The sequence below is a fragment of the Sitophilus oryzae genome, unplaced genomic scaffold, assembly GCF_002938485.1.
Source record: "Sitophilus oryzae breed Bouriz unplaced genomic scaffold, Soryzae_2.0 scaffold_813_pilon_pilon, whole genome shotgun sequence".
Lineage (NCBI taxonomy): Eukaryota > Metazoa > Arthropoda > Insecta > Coleoptera > Curculionidae > Sitophilus > Sitophilus oryzae.
The window spans coordinates 3,575,723-3,601,356 of record NW_022147432.1 but is presented as its reverse complement, the minus strand read 5'-3'; the positions used below and the strand labels follow the sequence as shown (position 1 = coordinate 3,601,356).

The 25,634-nt window shown below is 32.8% G+C and overlaps 1 protein-coding gene across 1 annotated transcript in view; it reads left to right on the top strand.

Annotated features, from left to right (window-relative positions):
• The window catches only part of LOC115889276 (trafficking protein particle complex subunit 10), a 31,875-nt gene extending 7,716 nt beyond the window's left edge, over window positions 1–24,159 (top strand). The window contains exons 11-17 of the mRNA XM_030909227.1: window positions 3,188–3,448; window positions 18,271–18,436; window positions 22,452–22,666; window positions 22,723–22,878; window positions 23,143–23,353; window positions 23,420–23,536; window positions 23,597–24,159. Of these exons, the coding sequence (XP_030765087.1) occupies window positions 3,188–3,448; window positions 18,271–18,436; window positions 22,452–22,666; window positions 22,723–22,878; window positions 23,143–23,353; window positions 23,420–23,536; window positions 23,597–23,721 (1,251 nt within the window). The 3' untranslated portion in view covers window positions 23,722–24,159. The remainder of the gene's footprint in view (window positions 1–3,187; window positions 3,449–18,270; window positions 18,437–22,451; window positions 22,667–22,722; window positions 22,879–23,142; window positions 23,354–23,419; window positions 23,537–23,596) is intronic.
• The last annotated feature ends 1,475 nt before the right edge of the window (window positions 24,160–25,634 follow it).

Sequence of the window (25,634 nt, the reverse complement as noted above, 5' to 3'; positions counted from 1 at the left end):
GAAGCAATAAATATTTTTAGTAAAGTTTATTTCTCTGGCTTAAAAGTCAACACAAGAATTAACTCTGAAAAGAAATGTACAGGGTGTTGAGAACTTTTTCATTATAGCATGCAAATATCTCTAAAAACAAAGGTTTTAAACATATTATACCCTTATAATGAATGCCTTATTTTATGTCCAAGAATCCAAATAGGAAATCAAATACCGGGTGTTCCATAAGAAAAAAAATAACTTTGTATGGATCTTAGTTCTGAGACACCCTGTACATTTGAAAATAATTTTAAATTATGCACATTGCCTCTCTACATAATATACCCATAAAAAAATTTGTTTCTACATCTTTCCTTTTTCCTATAATTAACCGAGGCGAATGAGGTGCGCCACCCTGTATAAAGGCGGATTTTTTATCCAAATATATTTTCGTCAAATGTACTACAGATATTACTTTTTAATATGGCAACACTGTCGCTTTAAGATCAACACCGTCTTCAGTATGCCTTCGCCGGCGCCGGCCGAATTAGAGAAAATAAGCGTTTTGTGCGTCGACCGCAGAACGATTGGTGTCTCCACCGTACAGCACTTGAGAAGGGGAAATCAAATCAGCCTTGTCACGAATTCGCCCTGCATTAGGTTGCGTATCTTCTCAATTCTTTCAATCCACGGTTCTACCTACAACAGGCGTGTCATCTTAAATCTGAGGTCTGCATTTCAATGTGTAAGATAATGATTGGGATATTCTAATGAAAAATCAAATATGTTAAAAAGAGACAAAAAGTGTGTTGGTATATTTCTTTAAGCAGTATTGCCAAATATTGAATTAAAGAATTTTAAGATTTAGCACTTTATATAGAGTATCGCAATTTTGTCCATTTAGAGTAGTGATGGGCATTATGATTCTTTTTAGCGAATCGAATCACACGATTCAATTTCTCATATTCCGATAGATCCGAACTGGCACTACCGGCGCCGGCGATAATTTGGCCGGACAATTACTTAAGAACTTAAGGTACAAAAAGAAATATACATTCATTTGTTTTTCAACACTTTATGACACTAGCGTAATTAGATTGATCATTTTACAAATTATTATTTATTAATATTAAATTTTCAATCCAATTCATATATGCTATTTATTAAATACTTCTTAATACCAATTTAATATTTTTAGAGCCATATTTTAATTCCGATTTAATAATCATATAATAAATAGTATATAATACCGCATGATCCAAAAAATGGCATCCAGCTGGCTTGCAAATGAACATTGATGACATTGCCTATATAATTTTACATATAAAATGACAGCGATTTTCATTTTATAACCATCGCCGACGCCGTTTTTTTATCATATTGAACACAGGCCAACAATATTTATTTGGAGCTGCATAAAAACACGATTTCGTCCTTTAGTCCATTTATGGTTTATAGTCGGTAATATTATTTTAACAAAAATATTAACGTAAAAATTAAATATCTTACAGATACTCCCGTACTAAGCACAGTATAAATAAGCTTTTTTCTTGTAAATAACATTCTTATCGTTTGCATTTTATGCCCATGATGTTGGTTTAGGGCTTTTGTTCAAGTCTAAATATCGGTGCCTGACTCTATGATGACTCCTACCTGATGTCTATATCACCGCCGCGCCGCGCCGTAGAAACGAACGATCGCATTGTGATCCGGTTCAATTCTCACGGTTCTTATTTACGGCTCATCGTTCAAATTTTATGGATCCGTGGCCACGATTCAATTGAACGAACCATATTGCAAGCAATGAATCAATTCTCACGACTCTTATGGATCCGTGCTGGCTACGATTCAATTGAACGAACCGTATTCTAAGCAGTGAATCGAATCACACGATTTATTTTTAATACTCGTTCAAATGAACGACTCGTTCAATCTTTGCACACCTCTAATTTAAAGGCGGGAAATTTATAAATAAAGGCATATATTTTTATAAACAGCAAGCAAAACACTCACAATGCTCATGAGCTCATGATTGTCATGAGCATGAATTCAAAAAATGAAGGCAAGTTTATATTATATACCCGTTATGCGCCATCACTCTGTCATGACCTGCGATTAGCGTTGGTAATCTTTAAATTTCTTATTTAATTTTATGTGAAAACGGCTTTGCGCATGTCGCTCATTGTTTCTTAATTCTAACATAAAAATATTTTCACTTTAGATTTATTTTATGTTATAATTTTATATAACTATAAATATACCAGGTGCGTCGCAAAAGCGGCTCATCCCCTGTAACTTTTTTATTTTTTCAGATAAAAACTCGAGATTTGGTATATTAATATATGACATGAATTAGGATTGCAATGACAAATGACTGCAACTTTTGATTTTTAAATGGTACCCTCCGTGTTTTGTTGCTTTATTCGATAGAATATGATACTCTGAATAGAATGACATATCATATGTCAACTTTTGACATTTTGGAATATGGTTTATTTGAAATTGCAACATGCGATTCATAACGACAATTTGACTCTAAATACCAAGTGTGTGGTACAAAATTATTCGTAAAAAATGCTTTTTCCAAATATGCTAAAGAGCCACCCTCGTTCCATTTGAAAAAATTGAGATACTTAAAATAAATATATAATATACTTAAAATACGATTTGGGTATCTTTTAAACGGCCAGGACAAGACACGAATAACATTAGACGATCAAATCTATTTTCCCAAGGCTCCTTGATAAAAAAAGTAGTGTTTTTAACACAGCCGTGGCACTCTAGATTGAAATTTAAAATGCAATTTTGTTTTAAGCAAAAATGTCAAAAGTTGACATATGATACATCAATCTATTCATAATGTCATTTTCTATCGAATAAAGTAAAAAAATGCCGAGGGTGTCCTTTAAAAATCAAAAGTTGTAGTCATTTCCGGTGAAACAGGAAGTGGCCGAAAGTAATTGAATACGTCAATCAATTAAAATTTATGTCATATACTAACATACCAATTCTCGCTTTTTTATCTGATAAAATAAAAAAGTTATAGGGGTAAACCACTTTTGAGACGCACCCTGTATATATTATGTGTTGTAACAATGGTTAAAGTAACTAGCTTTATCTTTGTCCTATGCGTTAAAATACCTTGCAGATCAAGAATTTAAGATGATCAAAGCCTCTAACATAAATAACGATTAATAATATCGCTAAATGTTTCTAGCCCACGTCCCTGACACCAGGTGTAAACGTACTGAAACTGAGTAAAACTGCCACAGTTATAGGGAAGTACTGTATAGGAGTGGCAGCTCTGTATATTAATAAACTTCATTTGGTGTCTCAACAGCTCATTCCACGGCTGACAATTGAAGTGAGGGAAGAGAGTCCTTCTATAAGACTGTATAAAAGGGCTGGTCCCTTGCTTTTGGGCATAGAACAAGTGATGAACCTGATATTAACAATAGGAAGTTACCTGATTGAACCAGTAAGTACAATTCAGTTTATCAAACTTTGACATTATAAAAAGTTGCGTGTTGCACTATGTGCGCATATTTGAAGTGAAACTTCTTACTACTTCTACTTACTTTGATTAGTTGATTTGGTTTGATAGTTGATTATCAGAGATGAACGTGTAAAAACGCTATTTTCAATAATTAATGTTAATGTAAAAATTTAATTTATTTCCTTATATTTGGTCTTTATATGTATCGGTATTTTATATACAGGTTGTTAACTGGACAGTTACTTATAGGTGAACAGAATGGCAACACTGCCTATTAAGAACGCTTGCACTTATAGGGTTTTCTGCCGACTCTCTGGGTTCTCTGCATATTTCAACCATAAAGCTCTTGCCGCGAGTAATAAACAAATTAACAACCTGTATATTGTAAGGTACCGCAAAATTTTACGGCACTGTTCTGTAGGAAATTGAAGCTTTAGGTATTTCTGTTCTATGAATATGTATTTAATAGGCCAGTCAAATGCGATTAGGTTATAGGTAACCCCTCTAATAAATTTTATTAGAGGGGTTACTTGGAAAAAAGTGTTGGAAACTTAATTACTGGTTTTATTGGTTCATTTGACGTTAAAGACAAGTTTCCTAGTTTGCACGGTTGCTCTACTGCCGCTCTCTGTCTTAGGAAGCCCAAAAGATGTAACAGGGGGAAATTTTGAGGGTCGGTTTGATGAAGTAAAAGGCGATAGTTTAAGTTCCTCGTGTATTTCTCTCTCTCTTTTGTAACTCTTTGCTATAATGGCTAGCACCAAGTTAATTCATACAAAATATAATAACTAATAAGATGTATTGTGAAATTTTAAACCACAGGCTGCCGCCGTTATTTGCAAAAGTTAAGAATAAATGTAGAAATAAATTTACTTAAATCGAAGATATTTTTTATCCGCATACCAGATTTATTTAATAAAATGGGTATAAGCGGCGACATCTACAAGACGGGTGTTTGAACGCATTGAATGTTAATAAGGTTTACTACATTTACACTAAAATATTTTCATGTAGTTCCGCAATTTAACAACAAATAATCAATAACCTAATATATTCTGTTTCATCTGCCTCCCTGTGAACTGAGAGGTCGAAGAACACACGAGGTTCACATAATTTATAAATTTAATAAATAGTATCAATATATGTGCTATAACTATATAGCTCACACAATTTATGGCGGGTGATATGCCTTAAGATGTCTTACGTGGAATAAGCCGCGTTCAGTAAACGATTCCGGGTGCTCTAACATATACGTATTAAAACTTACAGCACTCTTTATTCGATAGGGTCCTTCAAATAACAAAAGAATTTTTTTTTGTTTCTGCACTTAAAGCAGAGGATATATTATTAGATCGAAGTAAAACTAAATCTCCCTCTTTAAATACCGGGTATGGTCGACTTGGATAGTTAATAGCTCTCCGTGCTGCGCGACTTTGTAATGTTTCTTTGGCAAGCCACATTTTCCTCTCCGAACTAACATCCTGTGTCCCGATGGGATTTGAAAGAAATGACGGAAGAAATTTAGGCACGGTGGTGTTGTGCTGCAATTCGTGCGGAGTAAAACCTGTCGATTCGTGAACTACAAAATTCATCAAGACAGCAAATCTTTTTAATTCATGTGCCCAACGAGTATGTTGCCCCGCACAATATACGCGACACAAGCGTCCTAGTTCCCTCATTACTCTTTCGGAAGAGTTTGCTTGGGGGTGTCTAATCGAATTAAAAATAACCTTTATACCTAGAGATTCCAAAGTTTCTCGCCATCGTTTAGAAGTGAACTGAGAACCATGGTCTGAAAGAATACGATTTGGTCGGCCATTTTTAGGAAAATAATCTAAAATTAGACGATTAAGTGCAGCTCGAGTGGTTGCATTTTTTAAAGGATATAACGCAATGTATTTAGTAAATACGTCCAAGACTACTAAAACATATTTGGCACCAGCACGACTTCGCGGTAGGGGACCATATAAATCTAAAGCTACTAAGTCACCTTTAGCATCAGGAATAATAGGATTTATAGGTGGTTTAGGCATGCGCGATATCTTTGTCTTTTGACAGACGTCACAGTGTCGTAATATTTTTTTAATAGTAGCATACATATTCGTCCACCAAGCCTCGGTGCGAAGAGCTGACCACGTTTTATATACACCGTAATGGCCCAACATCTCGTGATATGCTTCAACAAAATCAGACTGCATCACTTTAGGAACACAAACCAAATACGGTTCATCGGATGCTTGTCGATAATATAATACGTCTTGGTGGAGTGCAAATCGTTCTTGTAGTTTTAAATCAGATGATAGTGCCGATATAATATCATTTAATTTTTTATCATCGCGTTGCACTACTGCGATAGCTTTTATTTTTCTTAAAAACTCCGTGGGTAATTTAAGAGTTGATAAAATTTTGAATAATCTATTCTCCGGATAAGGGGGAGCTTTAGCACTGTCCCGTGATAGCGCGTCTGCTACAATATTATCTTTTCCCGAAATATGCTCAATAGAAAAATCAAATTCCTGTAAGGCTAGGACCCAACGCGCGATTCGCGGCGAGAGTAGTCGACAAGTGTTAATATACGTTAAAGCTTTATTATCAGTATGCACCGTAAAATGGCGACCCAATAGATATACACGCCATCGAGTTAACGCAAATACACCGCAAGAACTTCCTTTTCATTACTATGGTACCGCGTTTCTCTTGGAAGCAATAATCGACTCGCATAAGCTATCGTACGAGATTCACCATCCAACACTTGGTAAAGTTGTGCCCCTAAACCATATTCGCTTGCATCTATGTTGACATGCCATTCGGCTGACAAAACCGGATGATAAAGCATTGCTGCATTTTTTAATAAATCCTTTATCTTCTCAAAAGCTTTCTATTGTGGCTCTTTCCATTCCCATCGAACAGTTTTCCGCAATAATTTCGTTAGAGGCTCACAAAATGATGAAAACGATTTACAAAAGGATCTGTCAAAATTGCATAAGCCAAGAAAGCGCTGAAGTTGCTTAACGTTGTGTGGTCGCGTGTATTCTACAATAGCTTTTACCCTAGACGGATTTGGTTTAATACCATTACTGTTTATCACATATCCCAGAAAATTAAGTTGATCACAAAAAAAATCACATTTACTTATATTAAGGGTTAACCCACGATACACTCACAACGGTATGTTCATGCGCACGGTTGCTCGGCCTGTGACGTCATGTGGCAGACAAACTTCTCAGCGGCGCTTTAAATTTACATTGAATTTTTGATTTCACACCGATTTTTTCAAGCGTATTGGATTAAATTAATGCTTTTTTCATTCAAAATATGCTTTATTGGTACAGGATGACTTATACATATATTTATTTGTTATAAAATTACACAGGTTAGTGCCAACAGTTTGATAACTGACCCGAAAAATGGTTTAGCGCAAAAGCAAGATTAAGAATCGGCTTTCTTTTGCAATATTTCATGGAATGGCGTGATATAACAAAAATATTATAATAGGTAGGTACCATCGTGCAAAAAAAAACTGGAGCAAACAAATTTAATAATACGCGATCCTAAATAAATACCTATTTACATATTATAGACTATAATAAGAGGTAAAATCTATAGGTAATCATTGTTGCAGGTACCACAAAAATGATAAAATGCTCATGGCAGCTGTAAAAAATGTCAATGATTTTAATCTTTGATTTTAATCAAAATAATGACTGGTTTCGTGACCGACACCATATTTTTTATATTCTAAAAACGCACATTATTTTTCGTTGTCCTAGTTTATTTTCGTCGGGATCCGGACAGTTCTTCGAAGGACGTTTCTTCGAATGGACAATTCATCAAAAAGACAATTATTTTTCGAATATTTAATAATTAATTGTTTTTTTTCAACCTACTTTTTTTACTTCGTGTTGGTTAAAAAAAGTGATAATAGAAGTGTATGTCGGTAACTTTGGGTTAGTTTGAATTATTTTCTCATTTTTTTTATAAAAAAAACTTTCGGTCTGTGGGTCGGTTTTAGTTATTTCTTAGTGTTCATAAAAAAAATAAGAAATATTTCCCAACAATTTTTTCTGGAATGCGAGCGGGTTAGTGTCAGTGTCAGTCAGTCATTGTTTATTGGTTTTAAGATATTTTACAAAATGCCTCTCTTCTACTTAATCTAATAATCATCCATTCCAAGAATTGTCCATTCGAAGAACTCTCCTTTGAATAATTGTCTTTCGAAGAACTGTTCTACATCCATTTTCTTCCTGGTGGTACCTACATACAGTGTTTTAAAGCTAACATTTATTTAAGTTCACTTATATGGTATATTGTTATTTAAATTAAACAAAATTTAATTTAAAACATTTTTATTTAATTATACAGGAAATTTCAAAATTAGTGTTAGATTTTAGGTTGAATTTGGGACACCATGTATTGCTAATAATATATTTTTTTCAAAATCTAATAACTATAATAATTATAACAACAAGAATATTAATACTAATATATATAGATATATAGAAAAACGCTGATTTAAGTTTTCATTTGGGTTTTCATTATTTTTATTTGGTTTAAAAAAAACGTTTTGGCTAACTATAGCATTCATCAGTGTTGTGTCATATGAAAAAAATAGTGTCGAATATAATCCAAAAAATTACATATGAAATATTCACACCACATAATGTTTACTGCAATTAATAAACTAATATAAACTTATCAAAAGATGACCACATATTTTTTAGAATTATTATTCTTAACAGTAAAACTATTTACATTGACTATGGAGACTATGGAGTATTTTATATGTAATTTTTTGGATTATATTCGACACTATTTTTTTCATATGACACAACACTGATGAAGGCTATAATGTTAGCCGAAACGTTTTTTTAAACCAAATAAAAATAATGAAAAACCAAATGAAAACTTAATCAGCGTTTTTCCCGAACCTAAATCCCAAGAAAATCAAAAAATTTAGAATATTTAGAAACAAGGTTCAAGAATATCAAATTTTCCAAGATTGTAAAATTCTAGTTAATTTTTTTATGTGTACAAAAAGTCAGTAAAAATATTCGTCGAGATAGCTGCGTGTCGAGTTTACTCCCGGTGTTTGGACTGTTATTGGACATTTTCCGTGCGTATTTTTTCGCGATTTTCGCGTCGAACAGATGGTGTTACTTTCTGAACTGATTGGAATAAAGTTTAGTTCTTAATAACGGTGCCTACTTGTGGAAAAGTGCATTTATATTATATTAAATTGCAAATAAATCTAAACAAAAAATCAACCAAATAATAAAAAAACTTGCAATTAAACGGAATTCCAAACAACTCATAAAATTCCGCGTTCGGGTTATTTTTACAACAGAGGACAAAAAATATAAACAAGTATGACTGGATCTTGTTCGAAATGTAGTGCCGCTTGTATTTTTAAAGAAACTAAAAGTGATCTTTTTGGCTATCCATGCGATATGTGCAAAGTCATATTGTGCAGAAATTGTGCAGGATTTTCTTCAACTGAGATACGGGCGCTGTCAATGATATCCAGAGTGCTCCCCTTATTTCTGTACAGATTGCATAACTGTCAGTTCGAGAGTTACCTGCGATAAAAGCTAAGGTTGGTTGACTTGCAAGCGGAAATAAAATGAACTAATAGAGGAAATACACGAGAGAGAAAAGCGTCTAAACAATCTTGTTATATTTGGTATTTCTGAACCTGGCACCGATACTGAAAACAGAATCCAGACGCGGAAGCAGTAGTTGAAATACTTAAGCCCATTAAGCTAAATATCTCGAAAGAAAACATTAAAATGTATCGTTTGGGAAAAACTGATCACAATAAAAAAAGACCAATAAAAGTCCAGTTTGAAGACAAGGAGACGGTTTTGGCGATTTTGAAGCAAAAAAGCAAACTTCAGAACAATGATGGAATATATATAAAGAGAGACCAAACATCAATGCAAAGAAACCATCTCAAAAAACTCCTGCAGGACTTGGAACAACATACCAAGGAAGGAAGAAACAATTATAAAATTAGATATCAAGGTTTTGATTTTACACCAAAGCTTGTAAAAGTTAATCAGAGTACAACTCCAAAAAACTAAATAAACAAATTCTAGAGGCGTCGTTCTGGTATAGCAATGTATGTTCCATAGTAAATAAGGTCGACGAATTCTTTATCTCAATTAAAAAACACGATCCTCTATGCATATTAATAACTGAAACCTGGTTGAATGCTGACATTAGAAACAGTCTGATAGATATCAATGGTTATAATATTTTTAGGGAAGACCGCAATCAACAAAGAGGCGGTGGAGTGTGTGTTTTTGTAAAGGAACAAGTGAATGGACAGAAAATATACTCTAGTGTATCCAAAAAATATAGAACCATAAGTCCTATTGAATCAGTATGGCTGAACATCAAAATTGCTGGTTTAAGGTTTATTGTGGCATGTATATATAGGCCACCACACTCGAACGAAGAATCAGACAGGAATATGATAAATGTATTAGCTGAGGTGTGTGCAGAGGACGTACCAGTCTACATCACTGGAGACTTCAATTATGCTGAAATCAACTGGAACAATAAAACACTATATAGAACTGAGAAACTAAATCAACTGTTTTTGGACAGCTTTAATGAAACGAATATTTATCAAATAATAGATTTTTCCACACGTTTCAGGGGTGATCAGGATGCGCTTCTGGATTTGTTTCTAGTAAATAATAAGAAACTGATTTACAACATAGAAAGTGATTCACCATTGGGCCGCAGTGACCATTTGGTTATTACTGGAAAAACGCAACTCGAATATCCAACTAGATCTACCAATAAAATACGAAAACAAAACTTTTGGAAAGCCAACTATGAACAAATAAATGTATTTCTTGCAGAAAACTTGAATTTTGACCCTTCACATTTGGAAGAAAACAGATATGAAAAAATCACCAAAATTATTGACGAAGCTATTACAAAATTTGTCCCATTTACAACTAAAATAATAAATTCTAAAAAACCATGGATAAATCAGAATATTTTTAAAAAAATTACTAACAAACGAAAATTATGGGATAAATATATTAAATCGCCAACACCCGAAAACTATACTGCATACAGGACGGAAAACAACACTCTAAAAAACATAATCGCAGTGCTAGACAAAACTACGAAAAATCTATCGCCTCTTCCAGCTCACCAAAACAATTTTTTAAATATATTAATAGGACTCTGTCTACAAAAGTATCCAGTTTCACTCTTAAAAACCCCAACAATGGATTACCTATCATGGACGACTGTGACATTGCTGAGGAATTTGCACACCGGTTTGCATCAGTCTTTACGACAACCAATGACTCTTACATTCCAACGCTTTCACAGAGTTCTAGGCTTCTGCAAGAGATTACTAACATAGAATTTACAGAGCTCAACGTTAGCGAAGCCATAAAATCATTAAAAACTGACAGCAGCCCGGGTCCAGATAGTGTACCGACTGTTTTTCTTCAGAAATGTTGTCATGCCCTCGCACAACCTTTAGCATGTCTATTTAATGATTTACTAATATCTGGCAAATTTCCAGATACTTGGTCTCTTTCTTTCGTTACACCGCTTCACAAAAAGGGAGACAGACAGTTAGCTGGTAATTACCGACCAATTAGTCTAACTAGCTGCATCTGTAAATGCATGGAAAAGGTAATCATCCGCACACTTACTCCATACCTAATGGAAAAAGATGTCTTACCCAGCACACAGCATGGATTTCTTCCTGGTCGATCCACAATAACGAACATGACATCTTGTCTTAGCGATTGGACAGCAGCCTTTGATAGAAACCAACAAACAGACGTCATCTATCTTGACTTTGAAAAGGCATTTGATAAAGTACCCCACAAGATGCTTCTTTATAAACTAAACCACTACAGCATAAGAGGGAATTTATTCAAACTTATATCAAACTTCCTAACCCGACGCTACTTCCAAGTCAGAATAAACGGATCTCTTTCAACTAAATACAAAGTGACCAGCGGTGTCCTCAAGGCTCTGTGTTGGGCCCACTGTTGTTCCTCCTGTATATCAGCGATCTGGCAAGAGGCATAAAAACGAATATCATATTTTTTGCGGATGATACAAAGTTATATGCAAATCCCGAAACGAGCTACGTCAATCTTCAGCATGATCTAAGGTTGGTGGAATCCTGGGCCAAACAATGGAGAATGAAACTGAATGAGGACAAATGCACTGTTCTTAGCATTGGAATGAATTGTACGCACAAAACCTACACCCTAAATGAATTAAGTCTAAGACATGTAGAACAACAGGAAGATCTAGGGATTACAGTTACTGGAAACCTAAAATGGTATGTGCATATATCAAAGATTACTAAAAAAGCAAATTCTCTTCTTTATTTCATTCAAAGAGCATTTCAAGACCGCTCTATTGATCTTATTTTAAAGATATACAAGTCCTACATTAGACCCAAAATAGAATATGGTCAAATAATATGGAGTCCCTATTTTCAGAAGGATATTGATCTCATCGAGAAAATTCAACGCAAGGTGACAAAAATGCCCCATGAACTTAAGGATCTAGAGTATGAAGATCGTCTTGCGATGTTAAATCTCACCACATTAAAACAGAGGCGTTTGCGGGGGGACTTGATAGAGACTTACAAAATTCTAAATTGTTTCTACACTTGCCCATTAAATATATACCATCCTTGCCAAACTCCACAACTTAGAGGCCACAGCAGACGCCTGGAAAAGGAAAGATCGTCCAAACTCCAGCGAAAAAATTTTTTGACTAACCGCATAGTGTACCCGTGGAACTCGCTGTCAGAAGAAAGTGTTTCAGTACCAACTCTCAACTCATTTAAAAACAAAATTGATCAAGAAATGAATACTTTGAGTTCTGTACATTTGCATTACGGCCAGTAAACTCGAAAAAATTACGCGCAACATAAAAAGACAATAGACTCATCGGTATTTTTATACCGCTTTCTATTGTGTAAATAATAATAAATAATAATAATAATAATTATTTAGGGAATGTCATCGATGTTCATTTTCAAGCCAACTAGACGCCGATTTTTTTTCGATGATACGGTATAATTCTTAAATAAAATGTAAATAACATTCGACCAATTAAAACAAAGAAATATGAATTTCTTAGTATTTTTAGTAACACCTTTATTCTTAAAACTTAATTTTGTATTGCAAATATACCAATTTTATTGTTATTTTATTCATATTGTATTCAGCCATCACTTAAATATTTGATATTAATTTGGTATTATGGTATTATAAATAATCGACACTATTCAGTAAAAATTACTGAACAAATAGGTATATGTTATGCTTTACATACATTATATTATCAAACAAAAACACATTCTTCTTTTAAACTTTATCATTCTTGTCTTTACAAAAATCTTTTTTAATTTTGAACTCAAAATAATAATCTTTTTCATGATCTTTAATACACATATTCTTTATTTTTCCCTAGATCATAATACCTACTTACGTGTTTATCTTACGTGTTTGAATCTATCGAAGCTGAACCAACAACACTTGGAGTGGAGATTCCACAATATGAATAAAATAAACATAATTGTCCAGTTTTCCTTAATACCATTCTGGGAGAATATTATTTTTAAATTTATTAAAGATATTTTCAATAGAATTGTCTTGATTTATAACTCGTACCCACTTTTCTTGCTCTTCCGGATACTTTAAGCTGCCTAGTATAACTATCCTTTCCACCAGGAACACAACAAAGATGAGGCATAGCACCAAAAACACATTCCGCTTAAGCTTTATTGATGAATTGTTGAGTCTTAAAAAACACACACAAAAATCACGATAAATAAAAAATTTATGGGCACTTTTAGGTTAAAGCACTTAACAAAACGTGTAATATTTCGTGTTTTTTTATGAGAAACAGATTGACCATCATAGTAACCATATATCTGGTAGTACTTTATGTCACTTAAACACCAAAATAATTAGTTTTTTGCACTACAATAACAAATAATACCAAAAATCAACTGACAAAATATGAATACAGAATCTAACCCATTATCTAAGTATGTACAGCTGATGAAGTAAACAAAAGTCCGCCCGTAGGCTGATTTTTTATAGAGGGCATTGGCCAGCCTATGTCACATGCGCGAAAGGAACCAATTTATGCCGGTCGAGGAACATACCGTTGTGAGTTTACCGTGGGTTAACCCAAATTCCTGGAGTCGTTTGAAAACCATTTTTAAATGTTTAATATGTTGCTCAAACGAATCAGATATTATAAGCATGTCATCAATATATCCGGTTAAAAATGAGTCAAACTCCGGACCGAAAATTTTACTGATCATGCGTATAAACGACGAAGCGGCCGTTGACAACCCAAAAGGCAGCACACGAAAAACATACGTTTTTGAATTAATCATAAACCCCGTATACTGTTTCGAATCCTCTGTCAATGGTATTTGCCAATACCCGCTCGTAGTATCCAAACGCGAAAAATATTTTAATTCTGAAGAAGAATTCAATTTACATGTCTTAAAAATATCCTCTATTGACCTCGGACACTCGTGATCTTTTTCCATCTGTTTATTAAGTCTGCGCGCATCTAAACAAATTCTAACCGAATTATCTTTTTTGATTACAACTCTTACGGGTGATATGTATGGAGTTGCAGCACGTTCAATTATACCCAGATTTTCCATTTCCGTGACAGTTTTATTGACGGCTTCTCGATAAGCTACGGGTATCGGATAGGACTTAATAAAAAATGGATCGGTATTATGAAGTTTAATTTGATGATTATAATTTTTTACACGACCCGGTATATTTGAAAAAATCGATTCATATTCGCTAATCAATTCTTTAAACATATGTTTCTCATTAAAACTTAAATTTGTATTTTTTGTGACACTCTGTATATCAGTTGACTGCACAACTGCATTTGCTATAACAAAACTCTCGTATTTTGATAAACTGCGCAAATTTAACGATTCTCTACCATCATTCGTGAGAATAATTCTTTTCTGATGAAGCAATTTGTTCATCGCCTACCGAACAAAATATTTTATTTATATTTAAATCGATACGTACTTTGTATTTTCGTAAAAAATCAATTCCTAAAATAATTGAATAAACAAGATCAGGTATGACAAAAAATTCCTGGTAAAAAATATTATTTTCACACGAAAAACAAATTAAAGTTTGTAATTGTATTTTTCTTTGGTTTGATTTAAACGCCCCTGTAACTCTTATGCCAGAACATGGAAAAGATGGAATGTCACTTTTAATTTTATCAGAAAAAGAGTTCCAAACGTCTTCAGAGACTACGGAGATTTTACTTCCAGTGTCAATTAAAGCGGGGAAAGAAAACCCATACAATTGCGTTTCGATAATCGGCGATCTATAATTAACAATTTCGTGCTTAAAGCTACACTCATCTTTAAGTAATTCATCTCTAACGTTATTATTAAAACTAAAAGCCCCTTTTAAAACGTTTTCCACAGCCGGGCTCGTCTGTGGAAAGCAATCTAGTTTTCCGAATTTTCCTCACATTCAACATTATCCACAGTTTGCATACTAGATAAGTTTTTTGTCTGATTTTGTCCCGACATCTGTTGTGATTGTGATCCATGCCTAGAATTATTTTGTTTATAAAAATAATTTTTTCCCGGTCTTGTTGAATGTGAAAAAGAATCCGTCGTACTAGCACTAAAATAATATTTGGCCTGTCTAAGACGCTGAAGGGCATCTTGAAATGTAACTGCGCCGAATAAAGTACAAGAAATACTTGGTGGAAAATGTCGCGCAATAATTTGAATTAATTGCGGCGGCGGATAGGCAGGTTCTAAATGTTTAGCCAAAACTACATAGGAATTAAAATATTCTGTAAATGTAGCGCTGCCATTTATAGGGTAAATATCCGAATCTAATTTCAGTCTAATCTTAAGTTGCTGAGATTGACTCCAATATTGAGCTAAGAATTGATTTTTAAAATCTTGAAAATTAGTGAAAGTTGATAAGAAAGCGTTCATCCATATTTTTGCGTTTCCTCTAAAGAATAAATTAGTTATACTATCTACTAAAAACTGATCTACAGAAAAATTTTGTGACTTATACATGGTTTCTATTTGATTTAAAAAATCTACAGGATGTATATCCCCTTTATCATCAAAAATAGGAACGTCAGCGTTTGGTTTAAAAGTACAAATATTTTGAAAATGGCCCTGATTAGAATTGATATTATTATTATTTATATTTAACTTATGTACTTCATTAATAACACTAGAAATTATCGTTTTTAAATCTTCTTGCTGCATGGAACAGGTAGTCGGATTACAAAATGGCGGTGGCATGAAATTTGCCGTTGAAAGATCCTACCTTGTATCGTTGGACTTGTGTTCGGTACCGTCGTGGCTGTCGTAGTTGGTACGGGCCCCTGAGGCGTTGTGGGCGATGTTGTTATGGGATCCGAAAGAGATTGTCGACCTCGTAGATTCAAAAGTCGACTCTGGCCCTTACCACGAAGGTCATAGCTGTGAGTCCTTGAGGTGGCACCGTTATTCATCTCAGATAAATACACGTAGTCAGTAGTTCTTCTATTGTCTATATAATACTTCACCAGCCTCTAGTTGGGCGCCAAGATGTAACAGGGGGAAATTTTGAGGGTCGGTTTGATGAAGTAAAAGGCGATAGTTTAAGTTCCTCGTGTATTTCTCTCTCTCTCTCTTTTGTAACTCTTTGCTATAATGGCTAGCACCAAGTTAATTCATACAAAATATAATAACTAATAAGATGTATGGTGAAATTTTAAACCACAGGCTGCCGCCGTTATTTGCAAAAGTTAAGAATAAATGTAGAAATAAATTTACTTAAATCGAAGATATTTTTTATCCGCATACCAGATTTATTTAATAAAATGGGTATAAGCGGCGACATCAACAAGACGGTTGTTTGAACGCATTGAATGTTAATAAGGTTTACTACATTTACACTAAAATATTCCCATGTAGTCCGCAATTTAACAAATAATAATCAGTAACCTAATATATTCTGTTTCAAAGATAAGTAAAATTATTAGACTTTTTTCAGATTTCCGCCTATATTTCCGAAACATTGCCTTCTAGCGAATATTTCAGTATTACGTAAATTAAAGAGAATTAAATTCTCTGTCGAATGAATATATTGTAATCGCAAAATATTTTCCGATGCACGTCATCAATCATATCGACATTGACACTAAAGTCTATAAACTTGACTAAATGAAATGTTGGCAAAAATGTTTAAATTTGTTGCATAATTCAAGATACCGAGCAGCTCTTCATTTCACTTTATAGAGCAAATGATTGTAATCGATATTTTATTTAGATTAAAGCTGCAAAAATTAGTTTAAACCGAATTTTATTATCTCTATGTTCTTGCGCCGTTTTCAGCAAGGTTGTCGTTTATTATTTGACAATAATTATCCTAATGTCAGTCACTATTTTGTATAATATCGTGTTGAATCTTTGTGAGTAATTCTCGTTTTTTTTGCATATTTTCATAGTCTTTTTTAAAAAATTGTACTTTTAAGCACAAACAGTTCTTTTAAGAACTAAATTTTCAAGTTTTTATATTGCATTTCTTGAAATTGTGTGTTGAAAATATACTGAAGCATTGAAACAGTCGAAGCAAAGAGCTTAGCTTCCCTGATAAACTATTTTGAACGAGAACGTGACAATAAAGGTCCTTTATTACCCTTGACTGCAGTCAGAAAAGTAAGTTTGATTGATAAGCACATTACACCACTTTCAAAGCTATTTCTACGTTAGTTTTTAGTAAATTCTGTGATTATTAGTTTGTGCATTAATGTCCCTTTTACTTGTTATTACTACTTAACTTATTATTACTAATTATGGCGTTGTAAGATGTACATCAATAAATAAATAAATAACCCATAATAACGCTTAGAATAATCTTCATAATGGACTAGTTTTTGTCAATTTGTAATAAGTAAAATAAGTTATAAAACAAAGTCACTTTTAAATTAAGATTCATCTCATAAATCTATCACAATCTGGCAGCGCTGTCGCCATCGCTTGCCACTCAAAATTGATCACGTGCATCGGAAATTGTTTTGCGATTACCATATATTTATTCAATTCGGTTAAGTATAGTATGCATAAAATCTAAAATCGTAAAAGAATGTATTATTTGAATGTCATTTTTTGAATTGTCCATCACAAGGAAAACATCATTCTAGTTATAGAAATTACAACTAAAGTTACAGAGCATCAAATTTGTGGGTGCTAAATGTTAAATATGATCAAGTACATGCCGAGAAAATGAAAATATGTCGAAACAAACCATTTGCTCTTCAATGCCCAAGAGAGGTACCCCTCACATTCCTTCTACTAACTCTATATAAAATAATTTATAAAGTGGGGGTAAAGTATTAGTATTTTATAGATGGATATTATCTCCGAGTTTCCATTCTGTGGTTGTTCCAAACCAAACCTGATCATAAAGGATTTTTGAAGTGAAACTTCTTTACACACTATGGGAGTTAAAGTTGAAGGGCGTGACGAGACGCGTCAGGAAAAGTGGTAACAATCGGAGGTTAATAACGTCAAATGAACCAATCAAATCAGTAATTCGCTTTCCAACACTTTTTTTCCAAGTGACCTCTCTAATTTGGTTCGTCTATAATACATATTTTTGGTTGTATAGTCAATAACGTCATTCTGAAATTAGTCAGTTTCAGTTATCTTTTATTAGACCAGCTATTTTCATGTAGATGGAATATTACATTATTTTATTTTGTTTTCGTTGTTTTTACAGAAGTCTAAAATTAAATTAACTGCCTCTTCTGGGCTTACTTTTCAAGTAGAAGCCAATGAAGCATTAGCTAACAGTATTGAAATAGAAGTTGGAGAAAAACCTACCTTCTCAAGTACAAAAGTCTCACTAAGGGTTTTTGCTGATCTACATTCTAAGGATCATCAAGGTTTGTTATTATATTGTTAATACAGGATCGAAAAGAAAGGTATTCTGCTCAGAGAAATAAATAAACCTAGTGTCTAATGGAGGTCTAAATATGTACTACGACTACAAACCCATGAATATATTTTATGTCGGGTGGTGCATCGTAACCTAACCTAACCTAACCAAATATTAGCCCCCCTGTTGATTTCACAGCGAAGTCGTAAATAGGTTTTTTAAAGGTCTGCGTATGCTGAATACACATGCCAAATTTGAATAATTGTGAACAAGCCCATTTTAACTAATTTATAAGAAACTGCATGCTAACTCTGCTCAGATTCCATTGTTTTAAATTTCTATAAAATTTGACCTTGACGGCGCCATTATCGTTTCCTAGTCAGGGCCGGATTAAAACGTATCAAAAAATTTCTCAGAAAATAAACTATTGTTAGACACGGTCGTATTAAAAAATACTGTAATTTACTGAAACTGAATTTTATTTACACAATACTTTTGTCCAAGCAAATGATTCGTTAACCGCGCATACTTCTCGAAAAGTAAAAATGAAAAAATCAATTAAATATATCACTGTAGAGAATAGACAATTAAAATTAAAAAACATGCAACTAACAAAAACATGCCAGGAGTTACAAACAAGAATTAAAGAAATACCAATAAAATATTTATTGAACAATATAAAGAGGCTACGTACAAATTATGCCCATCAATGGGCGTAGCAAATTTTATTAATATTCAAATTTCACAAATTAACAAATCCACAATTTTTTTTGAGAAACTTCTATTTTTTTCATGGCAGGAAACAAAGTAGGTACAGCATTGTATTTTATACTGTTACAAAGTGAATTGGTAAACATTTTAAATTCAAAACACAGAACACAACTTGTACCTTTTGTGGGCCTTATTTATATCTTCAAAATGTATTGTTAACTTATTTTCGATATACTCATTTTATTTACTTTTATAATTATATTTAAATTAATACAATGATTTTTAAATTTAATTTTTAATGTCACAACATTAAATTTTACTAAATATTTAACATTAAATCTTACTAATATTAAAGTTTGTTAAGATTTTTAATTAGGTCTTCCTATTTAGCTGAATGTCCTAATATGTATACTACTGTTTTTTCACAACTAAAATATGTTAAAATAATTAATCACATATATACATACCTAATAGGATCTCTAGGAAACAGAAAGAAACTTTTATTGAACAACAAAAATAAAACTACTAAAACAAATCATATTACATAAGAAACGAAAATAAAACTAGAAAACCCAAATATATCACATAATAAACAAAAATAAAACAACAAAAACAAAATATATCACTCAAGAAAAAATCGAATCTGCCGTAACTGTGTGTTGTCGCTGAAAAAACTACGACACTGGTTACTTTCTGCTGATGGAAACGCAAATGGCGGCGTGCGCGAGGATATGCTCGTAGCGTTCCCGCCAAAGCGAGTTAGCCTGCCGATTGATTTATATGCCGTGGTAGAACTGTAGACAGCACAACAAATTACATTTGACAATAATAAAGTCATAGATAATGATCAAAAAATGTACCAAGAAAAAGAACAGAACTTACTACTATTTTACCTTACTAAAAAATGGTCCCATGTTAGTGGCGCTAAGAATTGAAATACCCTCATTTATATAATTTTACTTGAAACTATCATTTTAAATATGAAAACCATCTTAAAAGATATTTTTTACACAATATTAACAAATTTGATACAAAGCTTTGCTATGTGTTGTGTAAAAAATAAAATTTAATAGTAATAAATTTATACATACAAAAAATAGAAGTCAAATATATAAACATCGTTTATTATAATAAAAGAAGACCAACGTAATACGCCCAAAGTTTTGCAAATGAAGTAAATATAAATAGGTTCTTAAATGATGGAAAAAATAAAAGACTTACATTATATTTTAGAGCCACAAACAAAAAGAATTGTCTAATTAAAACACATATAATAAAAATTATATGTGTTTATACTTTGAAAATCGTTTTGATAATCATTTGATAATATGATTGTGTTGTGACAACGACAATATTTTTGAGAATGTGACAATAGTATGACAATGGCCATTGGAAACTATGGAAACTACAAAAAAAATCCGATTTAACGCCATCTGGTATCTTTACGTATTTAACCAAGCCTATTCTTACTAGTTATAGACCATTCCAGAATGACGTCACTGACAGGTCGGCAAAATTTGCTGGTAGGTACACAAACCAATTAATTTTCACGTTGTCCATATGTAAACACAATAATCTAAGGTTTAAACGAACTTAAAACAGTGAAAAAAGCCTCATTTTTGTTGTGTTATTAAGTGTTTAATGCGTGATAATGTCTAATTTTTCCCAAATCATGCTGCTTTGACCAACAGAGGAAATAATTTACATGCATTATCTAATGTTCGAAGAAAAATGTGGTTAAAAGCTTCGAAATGAAAGGTCCCTGTATGAAAGTGAGATTAAAAAGAAACGAATTTGTTCCAAAGACTTTATAAATGGTAAGTCCGTTTTGCAAAATTATCATTTATTGAGTTTAAATTAGCGAAAAATACGTTTTTGTTTTTAAGACGAATTATGTTAGGAGATAAGCCTAATTCAGCCAAAATTTGGGATTGGACTTCCTGTATTATTGTTACATACTTACATTTGTATGTTACATTCCTTGAAGTAAAGATTATTATTATTATTAACTACTAATAAATGTAGATTTATTTAAATATAATACGATTTAAAACAAATATGTGTTTATTTTTAATAGTATAAACCTCGGTTTATAAAGTTTAAATATTATAAATTTTAAATAATATCTGAAACATCAATCCATGAGTTAAACCTGGAAGAAAAGCCTAACCACTTCACATAAAATTGTTTATTATTATTTTTCTGGTGGTGACCTGGCATTATTTCAACTAGATCAATACCAGGAGACTTTGTCTTCTGTAATTCGGCCTCATAAAAATACCCCTTAATTGGTTGACCTACTGATTCTGGGATAATTAAAATTGAGGATTAAAGAAGAATTAAAAAAATATGTCTATAACGCTATAAAAGACTAAAAACACAAAGAAATGAATGCAAGTTAATGGTTTATATACGGTTTGTATGCCTCCCAGCGAAAATGGCGGATTTGTCAAAGTCACGTGTTCTGGAATGGTCTATAGTAGCAACTTTCTACTGGAAGAAAAGCCTAACCACTTCACATAAAATTGTTTATTATTATTTTTCTGGTGGTGACCTGGCATTATTTCAACTAGATCAATACCAGGAGACTTTGTCTTCTGTAATTCGGCCTCATAAAAATACCCCTTAATTGGTTGACCTACTGATTCTAGGATAATTAAAATTGAGGATTAAAGAAAATTAAGAATTAAAAAAAAATATGTCTATAACGCTATAAAAGACTAAAAACACAAAGAAATGAATGCAAGTTAATGGTTTATATACGGTTTGTATGCCTCCTAGCGAAAATGGCGGATCTGTCAAAGTCACGTGTTCAGGAATGGTCTATAGTAGCAACTTCCTAACCTAAAAATTAATTGCACTACCACCTAGCGACCGGGCCTGAAACTATTTTATTTGAAATTTTACTTTCCCGCCCCTGGTCATGATACAAAGAAGTCATAGGTTGTCTACTTAAGGTATGTTGAGATTTATCTGGTTTTGCATATTGTTACCTGTTCAGTTTTGATTTAAAAATAGATTACGTTTTTCTTAAATTAGTTGAAATCAACTAGTACAAAATGGTTAAAATATGTGCATTCAGCATACACAGACTTGAAAAAACCTATTTGCGACTTAGCTGTAAAATCAATAGGGGTACCAGCATTTGGACAGTTCAAAATTTGCATGGGATTTCTTATGTTTCCATGCACCACTCGGTATGTTAGGATCTAATGTACGTTCACTTATTTCTTTGTGGGAGAAGAAAAAGGTTTTGACAAAAACAGTTTCTAACTGCTTCAACTGCTCTGTTAAACTAATCATGTGTTTAGTTACAATTCAAGTGCCATGGACCACCAAGCCTATTCTTGTTCCACTTACTTTTTCGCCACCCATGTCGACAACCTGGAGACTATTCACCATAAGCCACCGAAAATTCGTGCAAGTGAACGTGGTGGGCCAATGCGAGAACAGCCTTATAGTCGAAAGTCCACAACTGAAAATTAAAGACATTCCTGTTCATTCAAACAACTGTGATTCTAGTTTGGTATTGCACGTGAAGAATTTATAATATGTAGAATCTTGAGGGATGTACTGTTTCAGATAATTTATAATGGTTCCAGTAATTCTTTTATTTGGGAATTGACAGAAGTTGGGTTGACTAATTGTGTGAAAGTAGAATTTTCTATCCAGTATAAACTAAACCAGGGGGATGACTACAAGACTTACCAATTCTTTTTTGACATTACCGAGTTGAAGGTAAGTAAAACAAATATGACATCCAATCTTTCCAAGAAACTTCATTAATAACTTATCAGTCTAAGAAGCGTTATCAGTTCATTAATGAGTTATCAGTCTAAGAAGAGTTATCAGTCCATGAAAGACTTTTCAATTCATTAGAGACTTATAAGTCTCTAACAATTAGTGGTTTTAATAAGAAAAAATTGCTTGTTTAGGTTTTTGGATTTAAAATTTCTTATTCTAATTTTATGGTAGAAAGAAAAATTGTCAAATTTTTTACAGACTTTGTACATACTTGATGCGGTGGTTGAACCAGCAAAAGGCAGCGAATTCTGCAGAGTCGGGATCGTCTGTAATCTACACCTTTCTATCTCATATGTTGGTCCCACAGAAGATACAGATTTAGATACAAGATCAATTATGTATGAAGTTCTTGCTGAACAAAGTGTTTGGGCAGTGTGTGGTCGTACAGCGGGAGTAGTTTGCTTTACAGGTAGTTCAGATAAAAGACATTAAATTTTGTGAAAATAAATATTTAACAATTTTTATATCCATAAAGGGGAGGAGGGATCTGTACAGCAAGTAATATTAGATGTCATGCCCCTAACAAGTGGATTTTTACCTCTACCCCTTGTAAGGATTTCCAAGTATATTCCAGCTGAAACTAGTCTACCTGGTGAGCTATGATTGAAAAAAACGCATTTAAATTTCGTCTAATATTTTTTTCCTCTAAAAGATAAACCAAGCAAAGGAGATACTCATCCAAGATTAGAACCGTTCAGTTCAGGCCAAGTTTACAACAGAAGTAAAGGGAAACAGTTGCATATTATCGCAGGGACAAGCGATAATAATCCTCAATGACATTAAACTCAAACAAATTGAATTACGGTATTAGCAGTACACTAAACGCGTAAGTTATTTTCGTCAGCCATTTTAGGTTAACTGTCATATTTATTTACGTTTTCTATAAGTATTTATAAATACCTATATTGTCTCTATGTTCTTTTCTGTGTACCTACCTTGTGATAAGAAGCTATAGAATTTTACCAAAAGAATTTACATGCCTCTTAAGTAGGGTGGTTATGCGTAAGGGCGAATTATAAATTATTCATCTTTCGAATATCTTTAGTTTGGCTTTGATTCGAGCAGCAAAGGCTGCGCGCCTCCCGCGTTCGTTACAGTCCAATCAAATTCCCGAATGTTGGTTTTGAGCATGGCTTCTCAACATATACAGGGTGCTACAAATTCGAGGTACGAGCATTGGTATCCCGGAAATCGTAATAGATACGAAGATGGTTAAATTGGGGCAAAGTTGCGCCTTGGGCTGTTCACCAAGATGCCATTAAAAGTTTTAAAAATTTCAAGGATTGATGAGTTTTTTGGAAAAAAAAAACGGATTTTTTTGAAAACTAATTTAATTTTTTCCTGTCGTTACTTTTTAGAAAATCAAAAAACTAATTGCACATTCTCATAGCCACTTTATTATGGCTATCTGATAGTATTTTTAGATTTTCAAATTAGCTGATAAGTTGTGAGATACAGAGGCCAACTGAATTTTTTTAAATACGGACCTGAGTACAATAATATGCCACACTTTATACTTTTTTTTTTGTTTTTAGTACCTTAACAGCAACAAAACTATTTAATTATTATTTAAAAAAATTTCAAGTCCGACTCTGTTTTTTAAATTATTTAATCTGATTATATTCATCGCAACAATATTGGTCAGTGCTAATTAACATTGAATAAAGAAAATTGAGTAAATTGAAAGATTCAAATAAATAATATTCAGATCAGCAATTTGCAACCCGCTGCTCCCCTATCTATTAAAGAGCGTTGCTCCCCTACCCCGCTGCTCCCCTATCTATTAAAGAGCGTTTAATTTTCAGACGTGACATACACGAAGTTAATATTAGGAATGGAGATGAGTTGACGATGCCTCATCATCGGACAGCCATTTTTCAGCGCGGGTTTTCATATAATGCCGTTAAGGGGTATAACTCGTTACCAACAGAATTGTTGAATTTGGGTGAGAATGCGTTTAAGCATAAATACAAGAAAGTATCTTTTAATGCATTCGTAATTTTTCATATTTTTCTTTTTTTTTATACTTTACTTTTGCATTGTACATTTGAAACTTTTTTTAAGGCAATTTGTAAAACATTATATTTAATTATTGAGTTTGCATGTTCTGGTTAAGTTGAGTAGCTATTGCAGCTAGACTACGCCAGACTTGCAATTTCGTTACCATCTTATGTATATTTTTTTTCTGTAAAATAAAGGCAATTTATTATTATTATTATATTATTTTTAACTTTTCTTATTGTGAATTTGAAATTCTCAATGTACGATCCAATAATTTGCATAATATTAATCGTAGTTATTATGAATAAATTAACTTCTACAAACTAGTTTCTAATGCTTTACATAGTCTACATGCTCGAAAGGGTTACCACCCTCCCTATTGCACAAATTTATTTTTTGTTCGCTTTAATTCATAGCTTTTGTGGCATATCATTGTACTCACGAAAGCGAGTTCTTTCAAAATCTGAAATAAAAAATGCATGTCCGTATTTAAAAAATTAAGTTGGCGTCTGTATCTCACAAATTATCAGCTGATTTGAAAATCTAAAAATACTATCAGATAGCCCTAATAAATTGGCTATGAGAATGTGGAATTAGTTTTTTGATTTTCTAAAAAGTATTGACAGGAAAACATAAAATTGATTTTCAAAAATATCCGTTTTTTCCAAAAAACTCAGCAATCCTTGAAA